At 45.0% G+C, this 23,003-nt stretch overlaps 1 protein-coding gene across 1 annotated transcript in view; it reads right to left on the bottom strand.

The window, feature by feature from the left end:
- The window catches only part of TM9SF3 (transmembrane 9 superfamily member 3), a 1,446,273-nt gene that overhangs the window by 927,240 nt on the left and 496,030 nt on the right, over positions 1-23,003 (bottom strand). Inside the window, exon 6 of the mRNA XM_044056575.1 lies at positions 18,844-18,975. Coding sequence (XP_043912510.1) covers positions 18,844-18,975 — 132 coding nt within the window. The remainder of the gene's footprint in view (positions 1-18,843; positions 18,976-23,003) is intronic.

Raw genomic sequence — 23,003 nt, 5'->3', positions numbered from 1 at the left:
ACGATTGGATGGGAGATAGGAAATTCACCCCAGGGATCACGTCAGTCGCCCTGCTAGACAGGGGTCCAGGGAAGTAAATATTGTGGGAAGAAATAGCCAGGGAACTGTTATAGCTAGGCTTGTATAGGCCCTAGGGCTGATAGCCTGGTACCAACCTACGAACTTATGAAAAGGAGGAATCGTGAGAAAGGTGTGGAACTCAAAAATAGGTTTCCAAGTGCCCGCCCTCCATTCCAAAGACCAGGAAAGAGTAGCAAAAACAGATAAGTTTTCCTGATCAAACAGGAGATAGCTTGTTTCTTGAAGACTGCCTTGCCCAGGGCCCTGGGATGAAAGGATACAAAGAGTTGATTAGATTTTCTTAAGGACGTAGTTTTGTCCAAATAAAATCTTAGCTGCCTGTGCACATCCAGGGAATGGAGTATTCTCTCACTGTCATTGGTGGGAGAGGGAAAGAAGGTGGGCAGGTGGATGGACTGATTTAATGACAGCTCGTTGACCACTTTGGGCATGAAAGAAGGGTTGGTGCGCAAGGTCACCCTGTCTTTGTGGAAGATAGTGTAGGGGGGACAGGCCATTTGTGCCTAACTCTGACACCTTTCTTGCTGAGGTGAGAGCTACCAGCAGGATTGTTTACCATGTGCACATTTGAGATATGGCTGGTTCGAATGGGGGCCAGTGCGAGTTTTTCTATGATAAAGTTTAAGTCCCCTTTCAGGAACAATTTAACATCTAACCTAGACAGTAGAGGGGGGATCTATGGGTAAGCAGGCAAAGATTGCAGAGAGGTGGACTTTCACTGAAGAGTTTGAAAGGCCTGCCTTGATAAGTTAACATACATAAGCTAAGACTAAAGGGACATCCACTAGAAAGGGATCCCATGTCTTTGGAGACCCCATTTGGAGAATCTTTCGCATTTTAAAATGTAGGATCTCCTTGTGCTAGGTTTCCTGGCCTCCTTCAGAACCGAAAGCACTTCCTCAGAGTAGCGGTGTCTGAAGGGTATTAAAAGTTTATGACCCAAAGTGTTAGACGCAGCATTTCCAGGTGAGGGTGTATGAGTGTCCCCCCCCTTCTGCTGTGTGAGAAGGTCCACCTTGAGGGGTAACTTGTGGTGATTGCCCCTGGTGATGGATAGAACAGGGAACCAATGTTGCCTTGGCCAACAGGGAGTCACCCGCAAGATTTTTGGTGTGTCCCTCCTGATCTTCAGAAGGACCATTTAAATGAGAGTGAAGGGGGGAAAGGTATACAGAAACTGTCCCTTCCATGAAATGGTGAAGGCATCCACTCTCCAAGCTAGTGGGAAGTGGTCCTTGGTACAACATTTTTTTTCAGTTGTCTGTTCTGGGGGAAGGCAAACAAATCTATTTGAGGTGTGCCACACTGTGGGCAATGTCTAGAAAAACTTCTCTGTTTAACATCCACTCGTGACGCAGAGAGGATGATCTGCTGAGAGCATCCGCCTGGTGGCTCTCCCGGGATGGTATGTAGGTTGCCTGCAGAGATAAGTTGTTTCAGGAGGCTAGGTCCCAAATCTGGATTGCTAACCTGCAGAGGATATAGGACTCCCCCCCCCCCCCGTTTGTTGATGTACCACATGACTGCTGTGTTGTCTGTGAAGATTTGAAGAGGACCTAGCTGAAGGATGGGAAGAAAGGCTTTCAGTGCCAAAAGGACTGCTGTGCATCTCTCTGATATTGCTGTGCTTTCTCTGGAGGAGTGAATGGCAGCATTCTTGCACCTTGAGGTCTTTCATGGTAGCCCCCCAGTCCAGGTCTGATGCATTTGTGTGCATGTACTGAGCTGATGTGGGGAGGTGAAGAGGAAGTCCTGGGTTCATTTGAACTTGTTGGCTCCACCACCTTAACTCTGTCTTTAGGCCGGGTAGGAAGGGAATTTGTAATTCTAGAGGGCAGTTGTGTTGGAATACATTCTTTAGATACCACTGTAGTTTTCTCATGTGCACCCTGGCTAATGGTAACATAGGAATGGTGGCTGCCACAAGGGCCAGAAGTCGAAGGAAATGTCTTGCTGATAGTTGGTGGTCCGGGAGAAGATCATGGAAGTGGCCTGTTAGGGAAAGAACTTTGTCCTGAGGAAGGAAAGCCTTCATCAGGTCTGCTTGGATCCTGCAGCCCAAAATGATGTTGTCCTGTTGTGGTGTTAGGGATGATTTGGGGAGATTGAGGGTGAACCCTAGACCCTGTAGCACAGACATGACAAACTGCAGATTTTTTTTAGGGTGACGTCTTTTTCAGCAAGAATGAGTATATCGTTTAGGTAGGGGTAGATTTGAATGCCCTTGGTTCTACAGTAGGCTATGGCTGGAGCAAAGCATTCGGTGAAGACCCTAGCTGCAGTGGATAAACCAAAGGGCAAGGCAGTAAATTGAAAATGAGAACAAGGCACAGTGAAATGCAAGTACTTTTTGTGAGAGGGATTTATAGGGATGTGGAGGTAGGCTTCCTTCAGGTCTAGAGTGACAATGAACACCTGTGCTAGCAATAGTGGACGTAGGGTTTGGAGGGATAGCATTCTGACGGCTGAGACCTTTAGGAAGAGATTTAGAAAGGACAATTCCAGGACTGACCTCCATGGCCTGTCCTTTTTTGGTACTAGAAATAGCCTTGAGCAAAAGCTTTTTCCTTCTTGTCCTACGGGGACAGGTTCTATGGGTCCATGTGTCAGTAGATCTTGTATAATGTCTGAAATAAGGTGTAGCTGTTTTTTGGGTGGGAATGAGATCCCCTGGGGGGGGGCTTTCTTTACAAGAAAGTAAGTATCCCTCTTCTACTATTGCCAGGATCCAGTGATCTGAAGTAATTGTTCTCCAGAGAGGCAAGCGGTGGGAGAGACAGGCTGACAGGGGAAGATGGGCAAGGCAGTCGGGCATTGTGGATGTCACTTCAGTCATGAAAGAGCTGTCTGGGGGTAGGTAGAGAAGGGGCTGGTCTCATAGAGGTCTGCCTCCTGGTTCCTCTCCTATGCCTGGAAGAAGGGTTAGCAGTGGAGGGGGTTTTCTTCTGAGACAGGTTGGTCTTAGCTGGACAGTTTCTGTAGTATTTAGGTATAGGGGATACTAGAAGGTGCTTAATGTCCTGAAGCTCCTTGCTTTTCTCCTGAAGATTCTTAAACAGTTCAGCTGACTGCTTCCCAAACAGGAGGTTGTGGTCTAGTAAAGCATCAAGAATTCTGGATTTGAAATCCTCAGACAGGGGTTGAAGTCAAAGCCATGAATATCTGAGGAGCACCGAGGCGGATGCAGCAGATCTAGCAGAAGCCTCTCCTGCATCATAAGAGTGTCTGGCCACCTGGGATGCCAGGGACAGTTTTAATGCTACCTCAGTCTTGTTAGCAGAGTCAGACAGGCAGGATAGGAGTGTAGATGCTTGGGATACCAAGTCCAAGGCATACTTAATTCATATGTGTTTGGTAATTAACAGCTCTGAAAGCTCAGGTGGAAAAGGTGTAAACTTTCTTCTCTAGTCTGTCCATGTTTTTGCTGTCCTTGTCAGTGGGCAGAAGGAGGCGGATGGGATCAGTCTTGATGCTTGTCTGGGCTACAGCGATCACTGCAGGGTCTGCCAAGGGAAGCTTGACAAGAAATATGTGGTCATCAGGCACCTTGTAGAAATGATCGGGTCTCTTATGAGCAGGTGGCTGAGAATCAGGATTTTTAGATGCTGAAGTAAATGCATCCAGGTATGCAGGTATGGCAGAAGGTGAAGGAGATTCAATATGGGATAGATCAAAATATCTTTTTTGAATTTGTCATTTGTGAATCCCATTTGAAATATTCTTTCATTTTAGTTATGGTCTCCACAAAAGTGATGTCCACAGGAAGAGTAACCCTTCTATGGATTCCTCATTAGGGGAATAGTATTCTAGAGGACAGGCTACCTGTGCTGAGTAGGTAACAGACTCCTCAGATGATGATGAGAGAATTTCTTCTTCATAGGAAGTGGGAGGGAGTACAGAAGTAGCTGAGGCAGGCCTTATAGGTTCATAGGTTGGTACTAGGCTACCAGCCCTAGGGCCTAATACAAGCCTAGCCATAACAATTCCTTGGCTATTTCTTCCCACACTATTTACTTCCCTGGACCCCTGTCTAGCAGGGCGATTGACGTGATCCCCGGGGTGAATTTCCTTTCTCCCATCCAATCGTCAAGGTTCCTTTTGAAGTGGGCCAAAGAGGCACTCTGCTTGAAATGTATGGGCAATCTATTCCAGAGTCTGGGGAGTCTCTGGGTCAGGAACCTATCCCTCCAGCATGTTTTGTTTATTGTGATGACAAGGTTTAGATCCCTGGAGTGTGTGGCTCTGAGGGATTGGGATTTCTTTAAGTGTAGCATGTCCAACAGCTCTGGGTTTGACATGGCCTTGTATGTTAAGCAGAGATCGCCTCTGAGTAGACGATATGTGACAGAGTATAGCTGGAGTTTAAGGCGGTCAGCGTAGGGCATCTGCTTTAGGCCTGTGATTCTTTTAGTGAGGTATTTCTGCGGCCTTTCCAGTTGTTGCAGATGTCTTGATAGGTACATACCAAATGGGGCATTTTATTCTATAATGGGTCTAATGAGGGATGACTACAGTGGGACAATGACCTCCTTTTTTCTGGATGAAAAGCCCTTAGTGATGAGGTGTGCCACATAGAAGGATTTTCCTGACTGTTGTGGCAATGTGGTTATCGAAGGTGAGACCACTGTCCACCTGTGTCCCTAAGTCTCTTATCACACTTTCGGTGTTTAGTGTACTGCCACTTATATGGTAATTCACGGATACATGTTTTTTCCCAAAGGGGATAACTATACATTTCTTGGCATTGAGCTTGGGCTTAGCACTGGGCCAGTAGAGGGAAAGGAGGCCGAGGGCCTAAGAGCCATGAAAGCCTGCATCAGGGACTGAGTAAGACTGTCAATCAGGAGGTCCCTCAGCAGAGAGAGATGAACATTTACTTTTTTATTTTCTTTTTAAAGGAGTAGATTTGGAAGAGGGAGAAGGCCTAGGTTCAGGGGCCTGAGCTAAAGCAGAAGCTTCGGATTCCGGCATTCGAGACGGGCATATGGTGGATCCTGGTTACCCCTTGACTTCACTGGAAACAGACATCCGAGTCAACACTGTGGACATGGCAGCCGGTACTTCAGAAATGGCCACCTCAAGGGGAGACAACAAAGTAGACTGCTCTAATGAATGTCCCTCAACCCCTATATCTGTGGCATGCAGGGCATCAGACGAGGAAGAGGCAGAGGAAGCAGGCCGTGAAACCTTGGCCTTTTTCAAGGTGGCTCCACCTGGGCGGCCTACTCTGGATCCATCCTAAGTGCTAATTTTTTTTTAAGTCTCTGGTTTTCCAAGTAAAGATTAAGGGCGGCCATACGGCTTCTAAAGCGTCTTAGGGATGAAGGATTGGCACGGTATGGTCGTGTTCCCAGCCTAGATAAAAAAAAAAAAACAACGGTTATGGGCATCTTTATGAGGAATTAGATTGCCGCATCGGCATTTACCCTTCTTAGTGGACATTAGCTAAAAAGCAACAAGCAAACTAAGCTCAGGCAATAGTAATTGAAAGAATTCCCCAATGGGGTACTTAGCTTTAGACGTCTTGATAAGTAGAGGAGCGATGTGATCGATCTGACATTCGACTGCGGCAGAAAAGTTCTGAGGTTTGTGCGTGCAGATGTCACATTTAAGGCTTCTGGTTTATGGCCCTGCGTGTGACGTCCCATGCACCAACAGCAACCAGGCTTAAGCTTTTGTACAGGAGCCGATATTCGGGACGCCTGAGTCAGAGAATCCCACACTAAGAATACTGCAACATGGGAATAGAAGGACATCAGTAATTGCACTTCAATTTACAGTTTAAGAAGGCTGTTATACTTCTGTTATTTGTTGCAATTCTATGCATTAAATCACTTTAAAGTGGCCCCGAAATTTACTGTTGCTTGCTGCCGATTTCTGCACTTTTCCTTAGACAGTGATTCACTGCGTTTGCTTGTTGGTTACTGAATTACTGCAGTTTTTGCTAAGACAAAGTTGATCTTACATTAAGAAGGATTAAGTCAGGACTCTAGTGGCAGTGGAGAGTAGCCTAACCTCATCCTGAGCTTGAGAATCACTCTAGTTAGCTTTAAGTGTAATTTCCATTATTGAGCAGAGCACCATTTTGGTTTTAGTCAACTTCAGTGCCTGTCTAAAGCTGGTGAACTTGCGTAATGCTGCTCATCACACAGCTGAGTCTAGCAATGCCTTGTATAGATGCAGGCACCTCAAACTGAAAGTTTCTCTATAAGGCCTTCCTCTGAAGTGTCCCAAGTACTTAGTTGGGCATAAAGCAACTAGTTTATGAAATGAAGAGCACCACCCTTTGAGTTTAGTCTTTAGATAGTACTTCATACTCTTACAGCATCCTAGCTAGCCAGCTGTAAATCCTCTTGTACCATCCCCTTGTAAAACACATAAATAAGATCTGTGACTATGGATATGCACTATCATACAATTTCTGCAGTCAAACTGGTGGACTTTGGTGTCCTAAATAATGTAGCACCTCTCATGTATTTGGGCAGCCACCTAATTCTACAGCAAACTGATACAGTAAGTTAGAGATGTACTGCAAAATATCACTGGAGGCAAGGCTGTCACTGACACTAAAAATACCAAACAGATTGTCACAGTAGCACACACACAACCAATACACCTTCCACACATAGTATGGACAGGATACACAGATTATACAAGATTCTTAAATGTCAATCTTTCCAAGCCTCAAAGACCTCCCAGACACTACACTTAAAATAAATATCCTCTGCAACCTCATAAGCAAGCTACAAAAGCAACTAGCACCATGACATTCAGCCACATCACATGGTGTCTCAACCTCTAGGCCAACAAGGCATACCCCCACCCAAGATATTTTGCTCACAGGAGACTCCATTACCAAACACACAGAAGTCCCACTCACTAGGCTGAGCAAGGAGAGTCACGGTCAGTTGCCTATCAGGTGCCAGCATCCACACACACACACAGACTTCTGAACCACAGGTGCCAGTATGACTCAGTCATACTCCATGTGGCTGTACTCAACCGGAGACATACCTCCTTGGACTACATGAAGACAGACATGATGGAGCTCTCGGACTAAGTGTCCCTGGCGGGTATAAGCCTAGCACTGAGCAGCATCTAACCTTCTCAAAGAATAATACCACAATATGAAAAGAAGACAGTTGATTTTAATAACTGTCAGTGTCTAGTGTTATTCTAAGGGGGTACAAAATGTATCTGCCTGGTAGGATATGGCTGACAGGCCATGCTGCTTTGCCAGGGTTGGTTTGCACCTGTCCCCTCTAGTCAGAATGTTTATCTGGTTGGCAATTCCAAAAAGAGGCACTACGAGGGTGTACAAGTCTTAAGCTCACAGTGCCTTTTTTAGGAATTGCCAACCTGATAAACCTTCTAACATTTTTTAATTTATTTTTTATTTATCTTTATTGACAGAGTTAGTCCCACTAGGCTAATGGCTTCTTTCCAGGGGGAGAACTAAGGTGGTATTACTACTAGGGGAAATTTGGCCAAGGCATCAGGGAATTTCCCCTGTTCTTTTCAATATCTGCTTTGAGAGCTTTTTACATCCAGCTGAGCTACCATCAGCTCAAGCAAACAAGTCCTCATTAAGCAACAACACCTTTAACATCTCATCCAAAGAATGACACACACAGGAGTGCATCACCACTACGGCTAGCCTTAATCCCCTTAAACCAAACTGCTGCACTACATGCTGAGCACATCACCTTTCTGCCACTGTTCTACCTAGTGCATTCTGTTCCTTTCAAGAAAACTCATTCTTTGATCCATCTTTCCTTTTTCTTTCTTCTTTATTTATTTTCAAGGTGCTCTCTCAGGTGCTGCACATTTTTTGTTACGGTATTCTCCCAAATATTTTTTTAATAATTTATTTATTAATCAAGTATGTCCAGTGAACAAAAGTGACCCTTTTCACTGATGACCCGGGAACCTTGTCTAGTTAACAGACTTCTTCAGTCACAGTCTGCATGTGAAAATTGGGGATGCCAAACACAGAACTACATGATGAAGTGCTCATAATTTTATATCTCTCAGCTAGACTGTCAGTCTAAAACCCTTGACTTAAAACTACAGTTTTCATGTAATTAACTCCACTGGGATAGCCTTACTGTAACCACTGTTCAGTGAAATTCTACCATCATAACCTGGGCTTGGACCATTAGATATACTTGCTAAGTGCAAGCACTTCACTACTTGTATCCTGAATGCTTTGACCAACCCCACCTTAATAATCTCAAGCAATTTAATTATTGATAGAACCCAATGGGGCCAGGCCTTGTATGCTGGTGGTACAGGATACATGAAATGTCACATCTGATCAAAGAAAGACCACCAGTAAGTCCAACATACTTGTATGCTGGTGGTACAGGATACATGAAATGTCACATCTGATCAAAGAGAGACCACCAGTAAGTCCAACATACTAAAAGGATATGCTGTTTTTACCCCAACAACTTGGTAAAAGACAACGAATAGTACACCAAAAGAATTATGTCTTTACTACAATGTTTTATAAATGTTTCATAAAAAGAAGTTATGTATTTACCACAGTGCTCTGTGTTGTCCATTTTCATTCTTCCTCAACTGATGGGTTCAAATCCAATCCCTCTAATACGACTCGGCCTTTGCTAAAACTCATGGCAACCAAAAACTCTTGAGCTTCTTCCCTACCCACAACACACCAACCAAAAGTTACCTCAGATCTTGTTTGCTGATTTTTGCCAGAAAGAAAATATGTACTAGCATAGATAAAGAAGGTGAACAATTGTATGCAATCAGTACATAAAAAGACTACATCTGGAGCTCAGTACAAAAGACAGTGATGTCCCCTAAAGACTCATTCTTCCAGAAGTGTGGAAAGGACAGGGGTTGGTGGGTGGGGAGTTGAGAATGAATGAAAATGGACAACACAAATGAAATGTTATGGTAAGTACAGAACTTCTTTACCTGATGATGTCAATTTTCCTTCTATCCTCAACTGATGGAACCAGAGTCCCCAGCTACCTAAAAACCTGGGTGGACTCAAGAAAGGATGTTCCTGAGCATAGCTGAACCAAAAGATGATCTACCTCTGGAGACCAGATCCAATTTGTAATGAGTAACAAACATACGGGGAGTAGCCCCAAGTAGCTGTTGCTCATATGTTGTTCATGGGCGTTCTGGAAAGAAAAACTAAAGGCAGTGCCATGGATCTAGCTAAATGAGCTCGTACTGGTTGTGGTAATGTAGCACCCAATTTTTTTTTTTTTTTAAATAAATAAATGATATACAAATCAGTTAGCCATCTGGCTAAGGTTACTTTGGCAACGGGTTTTCCCAATTTCAAGTATGCAAAGGAAACAAATAACCAGCCTGTTTTTCTTGTGTGTTTTGTTCTATGCAGGTAAAAATGTAACTGTCTGTGAACATCAAGTAAATGTAACATGTATTTGCCTTTGTTAGTAAATCTAGGGAAGAAAACTGGCAAATTAATGGACTGACTGATATTGGATTCTGACACCACCTTGGGGAGAAAGGATGCACTGGTTCATAATGCAACTCTAGCCTTGTGAAAAATCAAGTATGGAGTTTCTGAAGACAATGCTTGAATTTCTGAAATTCGTCTAGCAGATGTAAAGGCTACTAGAAAAAACACTTTCCAAGTAAGATATTTCAGGTCACACTTAGCTGCTGGTTGAAAGGTGGAATGTATACCTGCAGTACCAGATTGAGGTCCCATGGGGGAGTAGGGTCTTTAAAGGGAGGTCTTAAAAGCAAAGTGCCTCTCAAGAAATCTCTGCACATCTTATGACAGGGTACACAGGAATCTTCAAAACCAATCTGAAAGTTTGATATTGCTGCTAACTGGACTTTTATTGTTGAGGAACTAGTTCCTTCCTTAAAAGGTGGGGCCAAAAATGCAAGAATGTTACATATAGGAGCTGAAAAAGGTTCAACATGATTTTGATGTGCCCAATACACAAATCTTTTCCATTTACTGGAACTGAGTTTACATGCTGAAGGCTTATGTGACGATAAAAGTATATCTTGGAAAGGGGAAAAGAATATGTGCTGCCTGGCTATTAACAGTTGGAGAAAAGTACAGTTTTGTACCTACCATAAATGTAGATGTTCGAGTGCTCATACAGCTGCAGTCATTACAGATTGGTTATCCTGCCGTCAGGCGGGTCCTCGGTCGGCCGAATTCCAAAGTCTAGGTCCGGCGTCGGTTGTCGTCGCTTCTTCCCTGACGTCAGTGCGGCAGGGGTATAAAAGAGGCAGCCGATGCCATTTTCTTCAGCTTTTCTTGCCCCAGATGTCAGGTGCCCCCAGAAGGAAGGCAAAACATGATGTTATGCAAACATGCAATATAGATAAATCAACAAACAGTAGTTGCAAGCAAATACACCATAAAAGAATACCCCAAATAAGTTGTATGATAAAGGTGTTTGTCATAAGGCCTGTCCTAAGAGGGGATGGAGGGGGGGTAACCTGGACTGTAGCTGTATGAGCACTCGAACATCTACAATTATGGTAGGTACAAAACTGTACTATGTTCATCGTGCATACAGCTGCAGTCACTACAGATGGGAAGAATCCCAAAGCTAAGTAAGGGTGGTAGGCACTAAGTGGAACTAGGAGGAGCGAGGATGCCCTGCAAGACTGATGTGGCAAAGCCCGCTCTAGATTTAGAGTAAAGTGGAAGGTGGTAGTGCTTGGAGAAGGTGTGCACTGAACTCCAAGTAGCTGCTTCCAAAATGTCCTTGGTAGGGACCCCCCTGAGGAAAGCTGCAGTGGTAGCTGTGGCCCTGGTGGAGTGGGATCTGATGTATGCAGGCACAGTTTTTCAATGAAATGAGTAACAAAAGCGTATGCAGTGGGCTATCCATTTTGAAATTGTCCGTTTGGAAATGGGCTTTCCTTGAGCACCTGTAGCATAGGACACAAAGAGTTGCTCAGATTTCCTGAATGCCTTTGTTCTGTCCAAATAATAACGAAGTTGTCTGTGAATGTCCAAGGAATGTAGTAGTCTTTCCCCTTTGCTCTGTGGATTTGGATAAAAGGTAGGTAAGTGGATAGTCTGATTCAAAGCTACACTGGATACTACCTTTGGCATAAAGGAAGGGTTGGCTCGTAAGAAAACTCTGTCCTGATGGAAAATGATGAATGGTTGCACAGCCATGAGGGCCTGTAGCTCCGAAATCCTGCGTGCTGAGGTGATAGCCAGAAGGAAGGCTGTTTTCCATGACAAGTATTGTAGCTCTGTTGAAGAAGCTGGCTCAAAGGGGGGAAGGGTCAGCTTTTCCAATACGAAGTTGAGGTCCCAAGCTGGAACTGGTGGTTTCCTTGGGGGTTTTATATTTTTTGCCCCTCTGAGGAACTGCCCTAAGAGAGGATGTGAGAATAAAGGAGGTTCTGTGTTGTATTGTGCAGAAATGGCTGAAGCGTGGATCTTGATGGAGGAGAAGGAAAGTCCACTGTTCAACATCTCAGCTAGGTACTGTCAAATTTGAGGTATATTTATTACCCAAAGATTCTGGCCCTTTTCTTGATTCCAGGAACAAAATTTGGCGGAGTAGGCTTTTCTAGTAGAAGGTCTTCTGGCCTCCAAGATGACATCTTGCACCTCCTTGGAGAGGAGAGTCTGTTGGGAAATTAAGGAATTCTCCATGCAGCTAGATTTAGGGTTTTGAGCTGGCTGTGAAGGGTTTTGTAGTTGTGCTGGGACAACAGAAGAGTGACTAGAGGTAGGATCCATGGTGGGGAGTGTGTCAGGCTCTTTAGGAGTGGATACCAGTGTTGTCTTGGTCAGTCTGGAGCAATGAGAATCATTTGTGGCCTCTCTGCTCTGGCTTTTAATAGAACTTTGGTCAGTAGAGGAAGAGGCGGGAAGGCAAAGACTGTCAATGTTGTCCAATTGAAAGAGAGTGCGTCCACTTTCCAGGCCTGTGGATGGTAGGTCCTTGAACAAAATTTTTTCAACTGGTAATTTCTGTGGGCAGCAAATAGTTCTATGTCTGGCTGTCCCCATGCCCAAGTTATCTTTGTGAAAACTTGAGGATGCAACTTCCATTCGTGTGGATCTGTCATATTTCTGCTTAGGTTGTCTGCCAGTGTGTTTTCCTTCCCTGGCAGGAATTGTGCCTGTAGTTGAATTTGCAATTCCAGTGCTGTGTTCCATAGGGTCATGGCTTGCCTGCACAGGGGGTATGAATGAGTTCCCCCCTGTTTGTTTATGTACCACATGACTGTGGTGTTGTCTGTCCTTATCAATAACTGGCCTGGATGCAGTAGGTCTTTGAAGGTCATAAGAGCATTTTGCACGGCTAGCATCTCCTTTTGGTTGATGTGTAGGTGCTTCTCTTTTTGGGACCATTTTCCTGAATGCACTGATCTGTCATGTGTGCTCCCCAGGCGTAGTCTGAGGCGTCTGTTGTGATGATTTGAGTTGCTTGAGGTACACAGAAAGGGAGACATGTGTTTCTTTGGCATGCTTGAGCCCACCACAAAAATTCCTTTTGAAGGCATGGAATGAGTGGTATAATTGTTTCCAAGCTGTGGCTGTGTTGAGACCATAAGTTTTTTAGGTACCATTGAAGTTTCCTCATATGCAGCTTTGCACATGGGATTAGTAGGATGCAAGATGCCATGAATCCCAGAGCCTGCAGGACCTTCCTTGCAGTTAGCCTAGTGAAAGTTGCCATTTTGCTGAAGTATTGAGACAGTTGCCCTTGTTTGTCTGGCATGAGGTAGGCCATCTGGGTGGATGTATTCAAGCTGGCACCCAGGAAAATTATCTGTTGAGAAGGTATTAGTTTTGATTTCTTTTTGTTCACTGTGTATCCCAGGAAGTTTAACAGTTTTATTACAAACGCCAGATGCTGCAATAGAATGTCCTTGCTGTCCGCTTGGATCAGGCAGTCGTCCAGACATGGGTAGATTTGTATTCCTTGTAGTCTGCAGAAGGCAATTACTGATGCCAGGCATTTCGTAAACACTCTGGGCGCAGTAGATAAGCCAAAGGGCAATGCAGAGAATTGGTAATGGGTTGAACCTGCAAGAAATCTGAGGTATCTTCTGCAATCTTGTCTGATAGGGACATGCAGGTAAGCCTCCTTGAGGTCCAATGTTACCAGCCAAGACTCCTTGCCCAGCATGGGAAGAAGCTGCTGTAATGTGAGCATCTTGAATTTTGGCACCTGTAGATATGTGTTTAGGATGGATAGGTCTAAGATAGGTCTCCAATCTTTGTCTTTCCTTGGTACCAGGAATAGTCTGGAATAAAAACCTTGACCTTGTTCTTTTGCAGGTACCTCTTGAATCGCTTTCATATCCATGAGAGTGGAAATTTGTCTTTGTGCCTCTGCCCTTTGATTTTGTGGCAGGTTTGGCATGCCTCTCATTTTTGGAAGGGTGTGAAAGTGGAACCTGTAGCCTCTGTCTATAATGTCCAGAATCCATTTGTCTTTTGTAACAATATGCCAATTTTTTGAAAATAATGCCAGTTTTCCACCCAAAGGTGCTGCCATTAAAGCTTTGCTTGGCAGGTATAGGGGGAAGTCATTGTGTCCATTTTCTAAATGGCTGTGATCCATCTTCTCCACCTATTGGGGTTGGTGCTTGCCACTGTCTTGCTCTGTAAGATCCTTGAGGTTGCCCTCTACCCCTTGGGCGTCTGTATCTGCCCCTTTGAGGTCTGTCCGTGGCTGGAAAGGACCAATTTTTTGAAGGCCAGTTTCTGCTGAAGCATGGAGGTTGTACCTGCAGGAAATCTTTCACTGTTTGCATTGATTTCGCTTTTTCCTCAATTTTTTTTAGTACCTCCTCAGCTTTAACACCAAACAATACATCTTTTTGAAGTGGTGCATCTAATAATTTTGTTTTGACATGATCTGGTAAGGTTTGCTCTTTGAGCCAAGCATGTCTACGTATAACAGACCCCGTAACAGCAGCTCTACATGAGGCCTCTAAAGCATCAAAACCACACTGCAAGGTATGTTTACCCACTTGCTCTGCACCATGCAACAAATCCTGCAACTCTTTCAAATCTGGTTGTTCTGTTTGTGTCATTTTGCTTTTCAACTGAGATAACAAAAACTGTTGGTACTTTAACATATGGAATTGACAGTTTAATGCCCTCATGGTTAAAGTGGCAGAGGTATACACCTTTTTCCCCCACCTTTCTAATGCTCTGGAATCTCTCTCTGAAGGTAAAGGGTTTTTAGCAGTAGAGGCCTTAATTCCCTTGGGACCCTGTGAAATAGTTTCTGGGTCAGCAGTATGGCTTTTATAAAGGAACTGGTGAGAATCAGGAACCCGGTAATACCTGTCTGGTTTAACAGGGGCTGGAGGCAAAGAATCTGGATTAAGGCTGGCTTCTGTGTACACATCATCCAAAATATCTAAAACAGGAGGGATAGCCAGAGGCCTATGCTGGGGGAGCAGTAGAAATTCCCTGAGCCTTTTCTTGGAATCTGAGTAATCTTGGCCTTCCCAGTGAAAGTGTTCCCTCAATGTATGCAGGGTTTCCCCAAAAGAGTTGTCCTCAGGGGGGGAGACCGAGGGAATAGACTCCTCAGCATCAGAGTCTTCGAAAGGGGAATAGGCGTAATCCTGGTCCTCAGAGTGTTCTGAGGTAATAGAAGCCTGGTCTGAGGAAGGGTAGTCTTCCTCTAGTCTGGGTCTTTTGTCAGAGGGGGGTTGAGAACCCCTGATGAGAGTAATCAAATCCTCAGCCATTTTAAGCATCTGCTTTTTAGGCATGGGGCCTTGAGAGAAGGTCTGAGGACCCTGTTTTTTAGTATTCATGGCTGCTTTAGATTTAGTGAAGGATTTAATAGAGAAAGTGGAAGGCCTGAAGACGCCTTCAGAAATGGCAGGCCTGACTAAATTTTGAGTTTCCCCCGCCAAGAGTAGTGTCTGTATCTGCAGTAGGAATGGAGACCGAGGAGCCTGCGACCTCGGGGACTGAAGTCACTGGTAATGTAGTTTCATCGGTACTCAGGGGCTGCGTAGACGCCTCGCTGAGAACCGGTAGTCAGCCTAAGCGTGGTCTCAGCACTCGGTGCAGACCTCGGATGTCGGTCCTTATCTTTGCGTCTTTTGCTCAAAACTGGTGTCGGTGTATCTGATGACATGATATAATTAAATTTTTTGCCAAAATAATGAAGGGCGAACTCCGCCCGGCGCTTAATAGTGTGCTTGTTGAATCTAGCACAAAAACGGCAGGCCGAGACGTTGTGGTCTGGGCCTAAGCAAGGTATACAGAAAGAGTGGAAATCCTTATGTGGTATTTGCTTCCCACAAGAAATGCAATTATTAACTTTGTCTGACACTGGTCTGAGGCAAGAAAAGTTTCCCCAACGGGGTACTTAGCTTTCAAGAAGACTTCGGCTGAAATACTTTCGTAAATCTCAGGAGCTGGCCGACCGGCACTTGCGAACTACTTCTGCTTCGGGCACCGCGCGGCAAGAAAGACTGAAGAAAATGGCGTCGGCTGCCTCTTTTATACCCCTGCCGCACTGACGTCAGGGAAGAAGCGACAACCGACGCCGGACCTGGACTTTGGAATTCGGCCGACCGAGGACCCGCCTGACGGCAGGATAACCCATCTGTAATGACTGCAGCTGTATGCACGATGAACATCCAAGACCATTACCCTGAGGTCTGATATGTCTGGATGGATCATGCTTGTCGGGTGAGACAGGAGGTCTGAAATTGGATCCAGAATCAAAGGTAGGTGAATTAAGTGAGGTCAGAAGGGTGCAATGAGGATGACTGTGCTCTTCAACATGGCATCGTTCTGCAGGAATTTCGGAATTAGTGGGATTGGTGGTTAGGTATATAGTAGGCCAGGGGACAATCATGAAGTAGAGCATCCCTTGGCGACTCCCCCTGTGAGGGGATTAGGGCAAAGCAGCTGCTGCATCTGCTGTTTGAGAGGGAAGGAAAAAGGTCATAGCAAGGCTGGCCCCACTGACAAAAAATCATTTCCATCATGTTCTTGTTGAGAGACCACTCGTATGGTAGAAGAATACACCTGCTTAACTTGTCTGCTATCACACTTGACTTTCCTGAAATGCATGTTGCTATGCAAAAGTGGTTGGAGAAAATTGCCCCACTGCCGCATTCTGAGTACTTCTCTACACAAGGGGTAAGATCTAGTCCCTCCCTTGTTTGGTGATGAGCCAAAATATTGGCATGTTGTCTGTGTGAACTGCAATTGTCCACGAAGAAAGAGCATTCTGAATGGCTTGCAATGCTAAAAACCTTGCTCTATTCTCTAGGGCACTGATATGCAAATTGGCCTCTTTGAGGGACCAAAAGCCTTGGACTGTTTTCCCCAGAAATTGCCCCCCCCCCCCAACTGGGAATCGTCCCTAGTCACTATGCCTTGGGCTGAGAGAGAACAAATGGACGGCCTTGTAGAACCTGATCTGATTGAATCTACCACCTAGGATCTCTCTTGCATATGTGAGCCGAATCAGAGTTGACATGGGTTGACAAAGTATCAACCATTGTGTTGCTAGTTTCGACTGTTGAATCCTCATGTAAAATCTGGCTAAAGGTACTACTGTTATTGCCACTGACATTGAACCCAGGCCATGAAAAACCAAGCAAGCTGAAATCTTGGTAATGCAGATTATTTTTCTGACCTGTGATGATATAGTTTGCACCCCTGACGGAGGCAGAGAAGCTATCACTGACTTTGTGTTGAACAGTGCTCCTATGAATTTCAAATCCTGAGCTGGCTCCAGTTGACACTTGTCGTAGTTTATAGTTATCTCCAGATGAGAACACGCCTGGAGAACATGATCTCTTGCCCTTATTAATTGATGCCTGGTGGTTATGAGTCAGTCATCAAGATATGGAAACACCAGGAATCCTTGCAGTCTCAAGTGATCTGCTACTACTGCCTTACATTTGAACACCCTGGGGGCTGTGGTGAAACCAAAGGGAGAACTCTGCACTGGTAATGACTGGCTTCCAGCCGGAAGCTTAAGTACCTTCTGGATCGTCTGTTCATCTCTATGCTATAGTATACATCCTGCAGGTCTACCGAGCACATCCGGTCGTCCTTGCCCAGAAAAGAAAGAATGAACTGAACCATGACCATCCAAAACTTGGTGTGTCGAACTGGCTTGTTTAAATTGCCAAGATCCAAAATTGGTCTCCAGCTCCCTGTTTTCTCAGGCACTAAAAAAGAACCCTGCACAAGTTCTGGAATCTATCTGGTCTGGTGGGACCACTTGGATGACTCTCGCTAGCAGCTTTTGTATTTGAATTGCTGCCTGTTCCCCCTTTGACTGGGTGGAACATTGGAGATTTTTCTTGATATTGGAGGTGGGAGGGAAAAGGGTGTTACATAACCTCTGGAAAAAATCCTCTGCACCCAAGTATCTTTTGTTATGTCTAGCCAGGCTCTCTGGTGCAGGGATAATCGACCCCCAATTGCCTCCAGAGGTGGACAATCAGGCCTCGTTTCAGGAGCACTGGTAAGGTTGGTCAAAGAAAGAATCTCTGGACCCCTGGTTTTGTGGCCCACCTCTACCGCTGGGGCAGCATCGACCACTGAAGTTCCCTCCTCTGAACCTGGGGGAACTTCCTCCATGTGTGTCCTGGAAAGGAACCTGAGCACTTAGAGTAAGCTTCAGATGCAAAGATACTACTATCTTTGTCTTCGGAGCTTTGACTCAGACAGTTGAAGGAGTCATGAGAGGAACTTGTATTCAGGGTGTAGTAGAATAACAGACCTCTGCACCCTGCGCAGAGAGAATCTTCCTTACTACTCTTTCTACATCTACCTCCATCATACTTCTAGAAGAACAAGTGGAAATAATAGTGGGAGACCTGGGTTGGTGCAGCTTCAAGAAAGGTGAGGACACCCTTGAGGCCTCTGGATCCACAGATGGTGAGTATCTTATCCTGGGTAAGTGAATCAAACCTGAATGGGCTGGAAGTAGTTGGAACAGATACCTTTTTAGTCTGATACGAGGAAGTCGGGGTCCATCAATTTCTTCTTTTTTTGATCCCAAGATGAAATCGGATCCATCTCTGCTTTTTTCTTGGACAGCTCCGAAAACATGAGGTTTCGGAGAAGAAGTTTTGGAGTGTTTACCTTTGGAAGATTGCTCTCCAGATACAGCCTCTCCAAAGGCAGAAGGTAATAAGCCTTTTAAAATAAGTTTTTTTTTTTCTTTCAACAAGCGCCCTGGGGTTGAACCCATGGCATACAGAACAGTCTTCTTGAAGATGTAATAGTCCCAGACAGTAACACTAAGCTACACTAAGCTATGAAAACAAAGAAACTCAAGTAAGAACAGAATTTTTTTTAAAAACACAAAAAATGGGAAACAGGAAAAAATACCAACGATAGTAAGAAAAGAGGGCTACACTAAGTGCAGAAAGGAAATTATTAACTATAGTAATTTAAGAAATACTAAAAGGGGAAAGAAAGTAAACTTTACCAACTATGGTAGCAAAAAATACAATTCTGTATGGTAAGAAACAAGTAATACAAGAAAAAATTGAAAATTTAATAGAATAAAACACATTAATAAAACAACTCAAAAACACTCCAGAGTATGTCAACCACATCTTTTGCTAAAAGCAGCAAACGAGATCTGAGGTAACTTAGGGTTGGTGCATTATGGGTAAGGGAGAAGCTTGAGAGATTTTGGTTGCCACGAGCTTTAGCAACGGCCGAGTAGGATCCGAGGGATTGGATTTGAACCCATCAGTTAAGGATAAAATGAAAACTGACATCATCGTATCAATGCTTACCATATCATCCATCTCTTCCTCTTTGCTGTATCTTGCATAATCTTTTCTCAGTGTCCTCATAAGAATCATGGAAACAAGTCCAACAAGGAAAATAACCATCATGAAGGAATTAAATATGGAAAACCAATGAATCTGCAGTAAAACAAAGAAAACATTAAAATAATGAGCACACTAATTTTGTTTGCAGCATTTATAAAACAAAACTGTTTCTTGTTTTCACTTCCAGCTAATCCACACTTGCAGTGATCACAAACATACCACTGTGAAAACAATGATAAAGGTCTGATCTCAGGAAAAGAGTAATAAAAAGAAGTTATGTACTCACCATAATGTTCCCTCTGAGAAGTTCTACTTCATTTATCTTCAACCTGTGGGTCCTCAGATCCATATCGGATCCAACATGGCCGCATTTTCCAGCTATGGCTCCAAGCTCCATGCTCCTCCCCTTACCCATAATGCCACTGTCTCCCTTTAAATCAAGTTTGCTGCCCAACAGGTAACAGATACCTGACCAAATAACACCTTATCCTCCAACACAAACATTATAAATGAACTTTAGCCTTGACAGAACCAAAGATCCCAGCAATAACTGTCCGGTACAAAGGACGTGTCATATCCCAAAGGATAAGGTTAGGAGGAGGGGGGAGGAGGCTGAAGACAAATGAAGTAGAACTACTCAGATGGAATGTTATGGTGAGTACATAACTTCTTTATCTGAAGTAGTTTACTTCACCTACTCTTCAACCTGTGGGACAGAGTCCACAGCTACCTAACTCTTGGGAGGCCCTCATGGAAGGATATTCTGGAGCACAGCAGAACCAAAGGATGCTCTACTCCTAGAGACCAAATCTAGTTTACAATGAGAAATTAAGGCAAAGATGAAGCCCAAGTAGCAGTAGCAGCTGAACAAATCTCATCCAAAGAGACCCTAGACCAAAAAGCTGCTGACGTAGCCATAGATCAGGTTGAATGAGCCTTCACTCTTCCTGGAAGACAGGAACCTCTATCTGAATAAGCCCAGCCAATGCATTGTGAAAATCCACTGAGCAATAGTCACTTTTGGGACAGTTTTATCTAAGAAGGGCTTGGCATAGGACACAAAAAGCTAATCAGACTCTCGGAAAGGTTTAGTCCTGTGCAGATAAAACCTCAACTGGCTGTGTACATCCAGTAAATGTAATTTGTATTCCCCTTTGTTCTGGTAGTTCGGAAAAAATACTGGTAAATTAATAATCTGATTAATATTGGCCTCTGAGGCTACCTTGGGAAGGAAGGACGGGTTAGTGCTTAGCGACACTCCATCCTTGTGAAAGATCATGTAAGAGACTTTGATAGAAAGAGCTTGAAGCTCCGACACCCTTCTATCAGATGTAATGGCAACCAAGAAGGCAGTTTTCCAGGTCAAAAATTGTAGATCCACAGACGCTGCAGGCTCAAAGGGAGGAGAAACCAATGCCTGCAACAACAAAGTGAGGTCCCACGGAGGAATGGGGTCCTTAGCCGGGGGTCTGAGAAAAAAGGCACCTTTGATAAAGGTTTTACAAAGTTTAGAAGAAGCCAACGAAGCATGTCTACCCCAACATGAAAATTAGAAATGGCAGCTAGGTTGGACTTTCACCATTGAGGAACTAGCATCTTGATGAAAAATGCTAGCTAGAAAATCTAAAACTGCCAAAAGTAGTGCAGTGAAAGGGTCCAAAGACCTCTGAATGGCCCAAACAAAAAAAACATTTCCATTTACTGTGATCAACTTTCTGGTGGATGATTTATGAGCTGCCACCAGAATGGATTTAACAGGAGATGACAGACCGGGAGTCCTAAGAATCATGGGAACCAGAGCAGTGAGCTTCAGACTGTCCATATCTGGATGAGAAACCCCCAAGGGATGTTAAAGCAGATCCGGGACCGGATCCAAGGTGGAACAACTAGAGGAGACCCGAGTAAGGGAAACCAAACCTGTCGAGGCCAAAATGGGGAGATGAGGATTACAGTGCTCCCCAGCCTTCAGGCTTTCTGTAGAAACTTCAACATGAGGGGAAGAGGAGGATATGCATAAAGAAGCCCGGGAGGCCAAGCATGAATCAGTGCGTCTCTGGGGGCTTCCCCTGGCAGGGGGGTTCAGAGCACAAAACTCACTGAATTTCGCGTTGGAAGGAGATGCAAAGAGATCGCAGCAAGGATGACCCCACTCTAGGAAGATCTGTTCCACTACTGAAGGCTTCAGAGACTACTCATAAGGCATCAGGATAGATCTGCTGAGCCTGTCCGCAAAGATGTTGGACCATCCCGGGATGTCCATTGTCATCAGAAAACGGCCGGTGGAGATCACCCATTCCCACATTCTCATGGCCTCTCCACATAAGGGATAAGATCTGGTTCCCCCGTTTCTGATATACCAGACCACTGACATGTTGTCTGTCTAAACTGCAACTGTTTCCAGAGGAAGATGAGCAAGGAGGGCCTGCAACAAAAGAAGAACCACTCTCATCTCTAGAACACTTATGTGCAGATAGGTCTTGGAAGGGGACCACGTGGCTTGGACTGTCCTTCCCGAGCAATGCACCCCCCACCCAAGTAGGGAGGCATCCATAGTCATAGTGGTTTGGGGTAAAGGAGGTTGAAAAAGACGTCCCTTGAGGAGATCCAGGGTCTGAATCCACCACCAAAGGGAGACCCTGCATGCTTCTGAAATTCTCACTGGAAAAGACAAAGGGAGGTCTAACAGGGACCACTGAACCGCTAGTGTCCACTGCAGTACCCTCATATGAAGGTGTGCCATGGGGAGAAGATTTATCGTGGCCGCCATAGAACCTAAAGCTCTTAACACTGCTTCGGCTGTTGGTAAATGGGTCTGAAGAATGTGTAAGACGTGTAACCTCAAACTGCGTATCCTGTTTGAGGTGAGGAACACCTTTGATTGTATTGTGTGCAGCCAAGCCCCAATGAAATCTAGAATCTAAACTGGGTGAAGAGCAGACTTGTTCATATTGATTGTAATGCCCAACTTTTTGGCTAACTGAAGGAGGGAGACCCTTGAGCCGCTACTACTGCCATTACCTTGGTAAACACCTGGGGGAGCTGTGGTGAGATCGAAGAGGAGGGCTCGAAATTGGTAATGATTGGCTCCTAGCCGGAAGCGAAGGAACCTCTGGGAGTGCCTGTGCATCTTGATGTGACAGTATGCATCCTGGAGGTCGATCGAGCACATCTAGTCTCTGTCCTGCGGATAAGGCAGAATAGACAATTGTGACCATCCAGAATTTTGTCTTGGTTACTGACAGGTTCAGTTGGGACAGATCCAATATTGGTCTGAGGTCCCCTGTCTTTTTTGGCACTAAAAAGAACCTGGAATAAATCCCGGATCCGGACTGGTCTGGGGGACCAGTTGGATGACTCATTTTCTCAGCAGAGAGTCTACCTGCACTACTGCTTCCTCCCGCTGCATGGGTGGGAAGTCTGGGAGGACTTTGTTGGATGGGGAAAGATCCTTGAAGGAGACAAAATATCCTCTGGATATGACTTGTAGTACCCACTGATCTGTAGTGATGGACTCCCATGCTAGTGGGTGAAGCGACATACGACCCCCAACTGCCTCCAGAGATGGACAGCCGGGCAACCTCTCAAGGTTGCTGTCTGGGTTTATCCGAGAAAAGTTCTCGGGACCCGAAATTCCGAAGACCCTCTCTGCCTTTAGGGCGGCGTCCATTTTATCCCCCCCTGCCTCTGGGGGAAGGTGAGTCCTGAGCATCCCGGGAAAACACCTGAGACTTGCGGAACCACATCTTCTTCGGACCTCACTGGTTCCTAGAAAAGGACCTTTGAGGTGGTGAGAAGCGGAACCCGAAGGTAGACAGTGTCTTCCCATCCTTCTCGCTCTGGACCAAAGTCTTTTCCAACTGTCTTCCCAAAAGGGAAGATCCATCATAAGGGGCATTGGTAAAAGATGCCTTGAAGGGCTCCGAGAACTGACATAAGCGGAGCCAGGCAAGGTGCCAGATGGCAATGCCTGAGCCCGCCGCTCATGCGGCTCCCTCCGTGGCATGGGAGAGCAAACGCATAGACGTGTTGGCTACAGATTTTAGGGTGGCCATTCGTGCATCGAATGTCTTCATGGCCTCTGCCGACATGGACCCTGGGGTCGACTCCATGACTTCCTTGAC

The sequence above is a fragment of the Protopterus annectens genome, chromosome 14.part0 (genome assembly GCF_019279795.1).
Source record: "Protopterus annectens isolate FY-2018-M chromosome 14.part0, PAN1.0, whole genome shotgun sequence".
Taxonomy (NCBI): domain Eukaryota; kingdom Metazoa; phylum Chordata; order Ceratodontiformes; family Protopteridae; genus Protopterus; species Protopterus annectens.
Note: the sequence above shows the minus strand (reverse complement) of the source record. Positions and strands in the feature narration are given on the sequence as shown.